General features: G+C 39.5%; 2 protein-coding genes across 2 annotated transcripts; one reads left to right on the forward strand and one right to left on the reverse strand.

Annotated features, from left to right (window-relative positions):
• Window positions 1-1,160: 1,160 nt before the first annotated feature.
• On the reverse strand, window positions 1,161-2,125 carry LOC129295683 (uncharacterized). Its single transcript, XM_054934230.1, has one exon. The coding sequence runs from the start codon at window positions 2,077-2,079 to the stop codon at window positions 1,504-1,506; it is 576 nt and encodes a 191-aa protein (XP_054790205.1). The 5' UTR covers window positions 2,080-2,125; the 3' UTR covers window positions 1,161-1,503.
• A 5,111-nt stretch (window positions 2,126-7,236) lies between these two features.
• LOC129295676 (U-box domain-containing protein 30) lies at window positions 7,237-9,869 on the forward strand. Its single transcript, XM_054934215.1, has one exon. The coding sequence runs from the start codon at window positions 7,909-7,911 to the stop codon at window positions 9,256-9,258; it is 1,350 nt and encodes a 449-aa protein (XP_054790190.1). The 5' UTR covers window positions 7,237-7,908; the 3' UTR covers window positions 9,259-9,869.
• Window positions 9,870-10,368: the final 499 nt, after the last annotated feature.

Raw genomic sequence — 10,368 nt, forward strand, 5'->3', positions numbered from 1 at the left:
TTCCTGCTCTATAGCATCTGTATGCATATATATATATATATATACAGCTTACTCAATTAATGAAATCACGTTTTTCCTCTATCATATTACTTTTGTGTAAAAGTGACGTCATCTATGGACTTAAATACGATAATGCACGAGGTCTATCAGCCAGCCCAGTTGCTTCTATAATTATTAATTGTTGTGCAGTGACTGAATGAAGTGGTCAGGCATTGATTGGAAACCAAGCAGATTTTTCTTAATATATGCTTTTCAAGTCCTGCATTTAGAGGAGGAGGAGGAGGAGAAAGAGTGATATGGTTGATGAAGAAGCATGAGCATTCAGCCCTCAAAAAGTGAAAAGCACACATCTTATAATGCCGAAGAAAGCTTACATACATGGACGGAGATCTTGAAATAAAAAAAGTCAACGTGACTGAAATTAGAATTCTTGAAAGGACCTTGGTAGAATTGGGTGTCATTAGATGCAATTTGGAATAGTTTAGAAAAGCCAGAAGAGATAGATGCAGAAAACAAGGGGAGATAAGCATGCATTTAACAGTGAGAGAAGATTGGGAACCGAAAAGGAAATATGCAGAATGATTACATCCCTCCTAAGTGGTTTGGTAGGTGCCGTGTTAAGCAATGAGTGGTAAATGATGAGAAGGCTGGGTGAGGATTGGGATGTTTCTAAATCAGTCCTTGTCAATCCCACTCCTGGTTCCCAGTCCCATTCTGCTTTTGGGCATGCTTCCATTTTACTTTTTCGCTTCTAAGTTCCAACCCTAGGTATGCGTTAATTTCAGTTTTTTTGCTATTGAATTTTGTTTGCTTTCTGCTGATTCTCGTATTTTTAAAAACCAAAACTACTAAACCATACACGATCATCTATATATCTATTCATTGTCATTCATTATTTCCCGTTTTCCTTCATTAATTATTTGAGGGCAGAATATACATTTTCATACATTTTTTTAATTTTATGTCTATCATCAGTTTAAATTTTTGAGAATTGGTTATTTCTGGCTCGGAATAGAAATTGACGCAATCAATTTCAACATCTATATATCCAAATACGTAAACTCTGTATGTATTTGATTAATAAATAACTCTGTTCTCAAGAAGGAATCTGAAAGCATGCAGGATCTGAAACAGAGGACTATCAACATGAGACATGAGCATGGATAATATTTCATTTTCTATCTGATTTGTTTCATTTGGGTCCAAGCTGTAAATATATATAAATAAATCCTAGATCCTGACAGATAAAAACCACACAAATTAATTAAAAATACTCACTGTCATGAGCACAAATTCTTCGTAACTTTCTGTAGAAAAAAAAAAAAGTTGAGCATTCTAATTTTAGACATACATCTTTCACAAAGTTCATGCCTTAACACGCCTCCCCAAATTAAACTCAGAGATCTCAGGCCACTCTGTACTTTAAAAAAGAAGAACCAGTACTTTATATACTTCTGAAAAAAAGTTCATTTCAGGCTTTGGCTTACGATAGTCGCTTGAACGTCAAAGCGTTCCTGATCTCCTGCGAGCAGCATAGCTTTTGCTTCTTGGATATATATTTGGCCTGATTGGTAGATCGTCTCCGAAGTCACAAGGCTTGTCCTCGTCGATTCTTCCGATCACAACGCTGCGACTCCGAGGCACTCTAGCCGGCGGAGCAGGCTGTTTGGCCGGAACACCAAATTCAACTCGGCTGACAGGGGAAGTCCTTGCAGCAGCAGCAGCCTTGACAAGGTCCTTGTAATCTTGAACGGAGCTTGATCTGGTAGAGCTAACGCTAAAGCTGCGAGGGAGGGCAGAGAGTTGGCCGGTGGGGCAGCCCATGGCGGCGTCGAGGTAAGGGAAGCGGCCGGAGCACTCGGTGATGCTGTGGATGTAGAAGTGCTTGGCCTTGGTGAGGAGTCTGATTGGTGCCTTCATGCACTTGGTGAACCAGCCATGTTTGGCATTGTTGTGGTCTTTCATTTTTGTTTTGTGAAGAGATGATCTCAAGTCGAGACCTTTTAAATGCCGACGATGGAATTTCTTGGACCAGAGAGAGGAGTCAGAGGACACAATGGCCAAAAAATGGTTGGCCATGAAATAAGGTATTTTGGACTTATGGTTCGACGCACATTCACATGATTTGTTTCCCTTCTTTTTCTGTTTCGTAATTATTTATGTACAATTAAAGCTTTTAATATGGTTGGAGTATTCCCTCACACACACGCAAGTGATGTCTTTGAGAGATATATGTATGTAATTTTGTTTGTAAGAATGACTGTCACTTTCTTACCCTGGTCGTCTTTACGACGTACATGCAGTTTCCTAGTAACCCACAAAACTGGGGGCAAGAATATCCTGATTCGGTAATTAATTCCTATCGAAGATCAAAAGAGCATACACATATATGTTGAATAAAGAGAGAACGGAAGAAATATATTAAAATTGCCTAATTGGTGGAGGTAATTATGGCTGGCGGATTATATAGTAACTCTATAAGCAGAAGTGTGCTATAAAGTAATTCGTTTTGATCGATAATGTATATTTGTCATTTAATACCTATAATTCGTTTTATAATTATAATTTTAGAAGTTGCGTTCAACGACTAATTTGATGTAGTGTATGGTTTAACAATGAGATGTATACACCCAAAATGTAACATCTAACGTAATTTATGTGTATTTAATGATGACTAAAAAGTGGATTCATCATTCATGTATATTAGTTCGTATAATAATTAAAAATAATTTATGTGTATATTTATGAATATAAAATGAAATGCACATAAAGTGGTGGTTCATCCAATGAAAAGTAACAACTCTTTATGTTCAATCGACGAATTGAATAGATTTATGTCTCATGTGAATAAAAATAAAAAATACATATAAAAAGTTTTATAATGCCAAGTATATTCTCTTCTTTTAAAAATGTAAAAAAATTTTAATTAAATCTCATTTTTTAATAAAATAGTTAATTCAATTAACATTATTGTTTCATATTTACTTTCATTTAATATGGTGTTTTACTTTAAAAAAATATAAAATAATTTATTTGTTAAGGAAATTTCTTAAAAAATACATGAATTACATTTTAAAACATTAAAATTATTTTATATTTTGTAATATCTAACCTCTAAAAAAATATCTTATATTTTTAAATGGAGGTAGTATATAAATTTTCTTAGAACAATTAATGAATGGAGTATAAAATCATGAAAAGGGTGGATTTTCTTTTGGCCTTCGGAGCAGGTGGAGGAGAAACCATATAAATTTTGAGCATATTTTAAAACACGATAATGTTAAACGAATCCAATTATATAATCAAGTAAAAGGTTCATATTATATTCTTATCCTGACTCCAGAAAGTTAAGAGAATATCATCACTAACTATTTATTTTTTTAATTGAACACCAGCTTAATTATTACAGCTTTCAATGTTTGTGAATCGTGAGCGTGTATATTGTTAAGGAAAATAACCCAGCGGTACTAAAATAAATTATTGCGTGTAATAATTTCAACAGTATTCAATTCACAAAAAAAGAAAAAAAAAATCAACAATGTTTCCTAAATAATCATCACCAAGCTCATCTAGTTGTTATTAAGACAGTGAGAGAACGTTGGCTAGGCATATTGATGGTGCGTACGGAGGGCGAGTGTTGGGAAGTCCGTTCCTTATTTCCATGCACTGGTGAAACACATTTTGCAGGAAGGTTCGGTACCATTGTTCAGCTCTCTGATAAAACAATGCCATGCACTGCAGGACTGTGCGTGTCTGCGAAAACAGAGTCCGGGAATTTTGAGGTGGACAAATAAATATCCACGAAGATGAGAAGGAGGACCCGGCATGAGTTGAAAGAACAAGGTGAGGAGTCACTGTCAAGAGGCATTGTTGAAACGAAGGTTCAATTACTTGCTGGGATGGCCAATGAAACGTGCAATAAAGCAAACTTGCTTCCACAATTATTAATTGCCGAGTATGGTACATGGAATGTGCGTGTGATTGAGTAGGAGTGGGGACCCCGATGAGTAGACAAACAACTTTCTGCTTTCACGTAGCATCTCATCATTACACACTAATCTTCCCCATTTCTGTAACTCTACCTCTCTTTCTGCTCTTGTTTCTTTCCCTTACCCCAAATTAGGTTGGCAACCTTTTTGCTGCCTCCTTCACTCCCTCCCTCCCTCCCTCCCTCGTAAACCAGGCCACCCATCCAATTATTCTATACATCCCCTTCCAGTATGCAAACTTCAACTTTACAAAAAGTTGTCATTGTATTTCAATTTTTAAACCACTCCCACTCCTGTCATGGGATCTACCCAAGGGACGCTTCCATTTTTCTTACCATGTATTCCATATATTTTTCTAGGAACAAGTCATGCAATGACAACTTTGCATATGTATGACTTTTGTAAACAATGTGGCTCCCTCTAACTTCTGTCTGTTGGTGTGACAGATATGTTTGATTATGGCATTTGTAGGGAATGGTGAAAATGCTGGTCAATGGCCACCCTCAGGAGAGGGGTCTTTCCCCTTATTTTCTATCATTTTTCCTTTTTGTCTTAATTTTTATCATTGATTTTATTTTATTAAATAAATTTATTTTAATTATAAATTTAATGAAGGGTGATGATTGAGAAAAAGATGAAAAAGAAGGGAGAGTCCTTGATCCGAGCCACCCTCGGTCTTCAGCAGACCCACGTGGCTGCCATTCTATTTCAACATGGCTGGTATCAGTGAATCCATTAGATGGGCTTACTTTCATAACATGTCCAAGAATGGCCCAAATTTAAAATCGGAAAAGACACAAGAAACCCAGTTCTACTAGACATTACTTTCTCACAAAAACCGAAAAGCCATATCGAAGGAAAGCCACCACCGTGTCCGTGTTTAAGAGCACGGAAGATTCAATATCGGAGCGAGGAAGCTAAAAGTGAAATGAAAATCACAGAACCGGGAAGATGGAGTTCGGGATGAGAAAAGTTTGCAACTTGTAATGTGACATTCCCAAGTATAAACAGATTTAAAATATAAGGGCGAAAATTAAGCAGATGCAGCTCTTGCATATATATTTTAAATCGCTGCAAAATAGATGTAGTAAAACGATGTCTGTTTAACTAGTGCTTTTGTTTGAACCCATTTCTTGTTTCGATGGAGTTCTGAAGGAACAGGGAAAAAAAAGCTTAATAAAAAAATATAACACACGAACGGAAAAAGGGTTTTTTGTTTTTGTTTTTTTCAAAAATAAAGGCAAAGGAAGTGTGGGAGAACGTAGAAGCAAGTAGGAGGATAAAAGAATATACCGGGCAGAACAACAGGAATCAGTGTTGTTCATGTCGAAGGCTAACCCTAAGCTGGGGAGTGCTTGTGTCAAGAATAATATTATTATAGTACAGAGATCCTCGTAGTGATCGCTTAGAATGACTGACTAAGTACGCGGATCATGTGACTCCCTTTCCCTAAAATAATGTTCTGGTCATGTGACTCTGAAAGTTGAATCCCCACAGCAGATACTTCTTTCTCTTTTCAATGATTTTAGGCTCCCCCCATTATTTTCATTTTACTAATGACTTCGCGCTCACAACACCCAGCTTTCATTTCCATCTAGATCGAAGACCACTAAAATATATACTATCAAAACGCCACAAAATGATATGATGATTATAATAACAATAATAATGGGACTGTCCCGAGTCCCAACCTATAAAAGATCCAATCTGGACACAACCTTCAAACTACACCGCACATAATTCAAACCAGAATATGGCCCAATCCTTAATACTGCAGCTTTACGAATCCAACCAAAACCCATTCATTTTCCTTTTTTTTAAAAAAAAAAATCGCTGATTACAACCCACCGTCTCAAGAAAAAGCAACCTAAAACCTTTTTTTTTTTTTGAATTAGTTGAGTCAAAGCCTGGTCTTTGTGAATCGTGATAAGATTGATTTGATATAATAATTATTAAAAGATAAAGAGCAGCTAAAGAAACAGTGATAGCATACTCCAAGGGAAGGAGGGTGGGGAGTGAGGAAAGCCGGGGGACAGAGATGGCAGGGTCACGTGTCGGTGTCCGATTGGGTAGGAGGGAAGGCAGTGCACTCGACATTTGCAAAGCTGGTCAAAGCAAACGACCGGATAAGCAAAACCGATACGTACAGTCAAAGCAAACCCTGTCACGGTCAATTGCTTTGCTGGCTCTTTCCCACTCTCTATTATTTCCCCAAATATATATTTTAAAAAGGCGAGTGTTTCGATTTATGAAGTAATTTCTTTCTATTTATAAAAAATCAGGCGATTAAATTAAATATTGAAACTTGAAAGAGGAAAATGGGGCAGATATATGGATTGGGGTATTCGATTTGGTTGGGGGGCGCAGGAGTGGGACCAGCATGGTTGTTCCCGGGTGCTCGTGGGGCTTCCCAGGCTGCACTTTTGTGAACCCCACCGCAACCCTTTCTTGCTTCGTGTCCCTCACCCCAAATCTCTTTTTTTATTCATTCAATTTTCAATCCCTGGGAGCCCCAGTTTTACGTCTTTACACTCTCCTTTCCCATCTCTTTATCATTCAATTTCATTTCTTTTTTCTTACATGCTGTTGCTGTGCTGTGGTAGGATTTCCAACCACCTTTGTTTACATCTTTTAAAGTTGTAAACCAAACTCACCTTAAATGCCATACATTTTTCTAATCGATCGCATCGTATAGGTGCCACTTCCTGTTCATATGAATCTAACTGCACCTTAAATGTCACCACCTCACCTCCTTTTTAATGCGTTTTCACCCGAGCGCATTCGACAGATTCATTTGCCTCCTCGAACCATTTCCAGCAATTCCGCTCTTATTTAAGGAAATGACATTTCACTGAGATGAAAAGACGGTTAATACGAACCAACTTCAACTTGTCGTGAGGAATAATTTTAGATATCTGACCGGGATAGATTATTATTATCAGTATTATTATGGTGATTAGTATTTATCTTTTGGGGTTAATGATGGATTGCGATGTGAGTGTCATTTTAAGGGGGCAGGGTGATGAGTGAACGCTAAACAAAGTGGCGGAGTGGTGTGTGAATACGTGATGACTGCACGTGTGGTGCGCGGGCCGAGGGGCTCCTGAACCGGCTGCATCCCGTGCATCCCGGTCACCTGGATTATTATTGTTATTATCTTTTCCAGTCCAAACAAAAAAGATAAAGGATGGGGGCTAATCTAATATTTCGTATTTTATTTTTAAGTTTTTTTTTACCCGTAATTAATTTAATTTTCTCTCTTGCCCCAAAAGAAGAGCTGTGCTGCCAGGGATGGCTTTTCTGTGCTGCTCCCTCCCTCCCACTGTCTCTTGCCTCTTGTGGTACGGACCTCCCTGTTATTTCATCTCCGGCTCTCCTGATTCCGCCTGTGGTTCCTGATTTCGTGATCCCACTCTCTGTTCTTTCTCTCCGTCTTTCGACTGTTTGGTTCTGTTAATCTGCTTGTGTTAGTGGAGTGTTTGTCCGCACTGTTCGGTCTTTGATTGGGTTGGATTCTTTTTCGGTTTCCTCGGCATCTTTATTGATTTGCTAAAGGGGTTACTGATTTAACCCTTTTGAAGCTTGAGCATCAAGTGAAAGAAGCTTGATTGTGTGTTCCTGATGTGAGATAGGATGGTAATGATTCTTTTGACCATTGAAAGAGATCAGATAAAGCGGAGAAAAAGAAACGGGAGAGGGTTTTGTACAATAAAGCAGTTTTTGTTGCTTGTAAATTGCCCATGAGAACTCGCCTCGCCGGTTTTATTCCTCTTTTCCTACTTTTCCTTTTCCACACAGCTCATGTGCGTACTCGATGTAATGCCCCTTGACCGGTGCCTGTCATTGTAGAGATTTTGGGTGGGTTTCGTGTGCCACTTTGCATTTTCCGACTAGGTCTTTCTCCCGAAGGGTTTCCAAAATGCCGATGTACCAGCCTTCTAAACGTGATGTGGTTGCTGGCTTCGACGGTGGGGGCGACGGTCAGATTCTAGATCTGGATACTGCCGTCAAGGATGGGGTTTTGGGTGGCGTTGACGGTGGGATTGTCGGAGCTGGGGCCGCTGAGAAATTGGATCTGGGGAAGATGATTCAAGAGCTCGACTTGTCCGAAGTTCCTTCGGTGTTTATCTGCCCAATCTCCCTTGAGCCAATGCAAGATCCAGTCACGCTCTGCACCGGCCAAACCTACGAGAGGTCCAACATTCTCAAATGGTTCAATTTGGGGCACCTAACCTGCCCTACCACGATGCAAGAGCTCTGGGACGATTCCATTACTCCAAATACAACTCTTTACCGTCTGATATACACTTGGTTTTCTCAGAAGTATCTGCTGATGAAGAAGAGATCGGAAGATGTGCAGGGGAGGGCGTCAGAACTCGTGGAGACGCTGAAGAAAGTGAAGGGTCAAGCTCGAGTTCAAGCCCTCAAGGAGCTCCATGATGTAGTGGCTGCTCACTCCACTGCCCGCAAGACAGTCGTTGATGAAGGTGGAGTCTCAGTAATGTCTTCCTTACTTGGTCCTTTTACTTCCCATGCTGTTGGCTGCGAGGTCATAGGTATACTTGTATGCCTGACCCTTGATTCTGAATCAAAAAAGAATTTAATGCAACCTGCTAAGCTTTCTTTAATGGTGGACATTTTGAACGAGGGTTCAACTGAGACCAAAATCAATTGTACCCGACTGATTGAATCATTGATTGAGGAGAAGGATTTTCGTTCTGAGATTATTTCAAGCCATAGCCTCTTGGTTGGGCTGATGCGGCTTGTGAAGGATAAGAGACACTCAAACGGAATATTTCCTGGGCTTAACCTCCTTAGAAAGTTATGCTTGCATAAAGAAGTTAGGAATTTGCTAGTGAGTATTGGTGCTGTTCCTCAGTTAGTTGAATTGTTATCCGGTCTGGAGCCAGAGTGTTCTGAGTTGGCGCTTTCCATTTTAGATGCATTGGCGTCGATACCTGAAGGCAGAGTAGCGTTGAAGAACTGTTCTAACACCATACCCAATATGGTGAATTACCTGATGAGAATCTCAGAGAACTGCACCCAATATGCATTGTCGATCCTATGGTCTGTATGCAAGCTTGCACCTGAGGAGTGCTCTTCCGTTGCTCTGGATGCGGGACTTGCTGCAAAGCTGCTACTCGTCATCCAAAGTGGGTGCAATCCTATATTGAAACAACAATCTGCTGAGCTTTTGAAGCTGTGTAGTTTGAATTATTCAGATACTATCTTCATTTCCAAATGCAAGCTTACTAGAACCATCCAATGAGTTCGCGGGCTTTAATCTGGTTGCATCAACAATTCATGGGTTTGCAAGGCAGGAGAAGCTAAATGATCTGCCACGTCTCAGATCGCATGACTCAGGTTAACCCCGATACATGATGATGGCGTGGAGTTCTGTTCCAACAATTAATTCAAATGAAGAAGAATCATAATTTGGACATTCTCGAATATAGCCAGAGTGGGTTCAATTCACTCCTGCGAGTTGCTTGTCCTTTTTTTCCTCTTTTCAAATAAGCCCGTCAAGAAGATACCAAGACTGTACACTGTTTTGGGGCATGGGGATGTGAGAATTGAGAGCTATTGTTGGGATAAAGGTATTTCTTTGGAGTGAGCTCGCGGCAAAGATGGATCTGGCAATGTCAATTGTAATTGTTGAGAAGTTGCTTTGCTCCATGGCTTCCATGTGCCATCGATTTTGGAACTGAACAGCCTCCAAGATTACATTAAAATAGTGAGAATTTTGCTTTTGACGTAAAAGAATGTAGAGACTTTTTCATTTAATGTGTACAATGCACAAACCATTTCTGTTCTCAGCCGTTCACATAGCCTTGCGTTGTTAATGCAACTTGGTCGAATGACGACATTCATATTGATTAATGATTCGATATCAACCATGTGGGGTTTTAGAGTGTAGACGGAGTGGATGGAACAGTATAAAGTGATGTGAAGTGGGATGGCTTGATTTCATCAGGAAGTCCGCGGAAGACTGGACGTCTCGCGTCCGGGTGTTCATGCATCTACATTATCCTTCCTTTCCTTTTTGTGATTGGGTCTGAGGAGGGGGACCCCTAACGTAACCTCTCGCTGATCTGAATACGATGCTTTGCTGCTCGGAAAAGAAAGAAAAGAAATATTTAAAACAGGAGCGTTGAATTGTTGTTTGGCTTCCACATTCCTCCAAATCGGGGAGCAGTCGCCTCTTTATACTCTATCACACCGTGCCTGTGTGTGTTGAGTTTGTTTCCAAGAAATTGCAGATTTCATATGAAAACCTGCTCGTAGGATTAAAAAGAAGAGGAAGGAAATAACTGAAAGTTATAAATGGGTGCATGCACGCTATTTTTTTTTTTTTTGGGAATAGTACAGGCAAGAACAG

The sequence above is a fragment of the Prosopis cineraria genome, unplaced genomic scaffold, assembly GCF_029017545.1.
Source record: "Prosopis cineraria cultivar Desert tree isolate PC_DT_omini unplaced genomic scaffold, ASM2901754v1 PC165, whole genome shotgun sequence".
Classification (NCBI taxonomy): domain Eukaryota; kingdom Viridiplantae; phylum Streptophyta; class Magnoliopsida; order Fabales; family Fabaceae; genus Prosopis; species Prosopis cineraria.

What these genes read in the sequence shown, in the direction of transcription:
- LOC129295683 (XM_054934230.1), bottom strand. Translation starts at nt 2,079, where the DNA reads ATGGCCAACCATTTTTTGGCCATTGTGTCCTCTGACTCCTCTCTCTGG.
- LOC129295676 (XM_054934215.1), top strand. Translation starts at nt 7,909, where the DNA reads ATGCCGATGTACCAGCCTTCTAAACGTGATGTGGTTGCTGGCTTCGAC.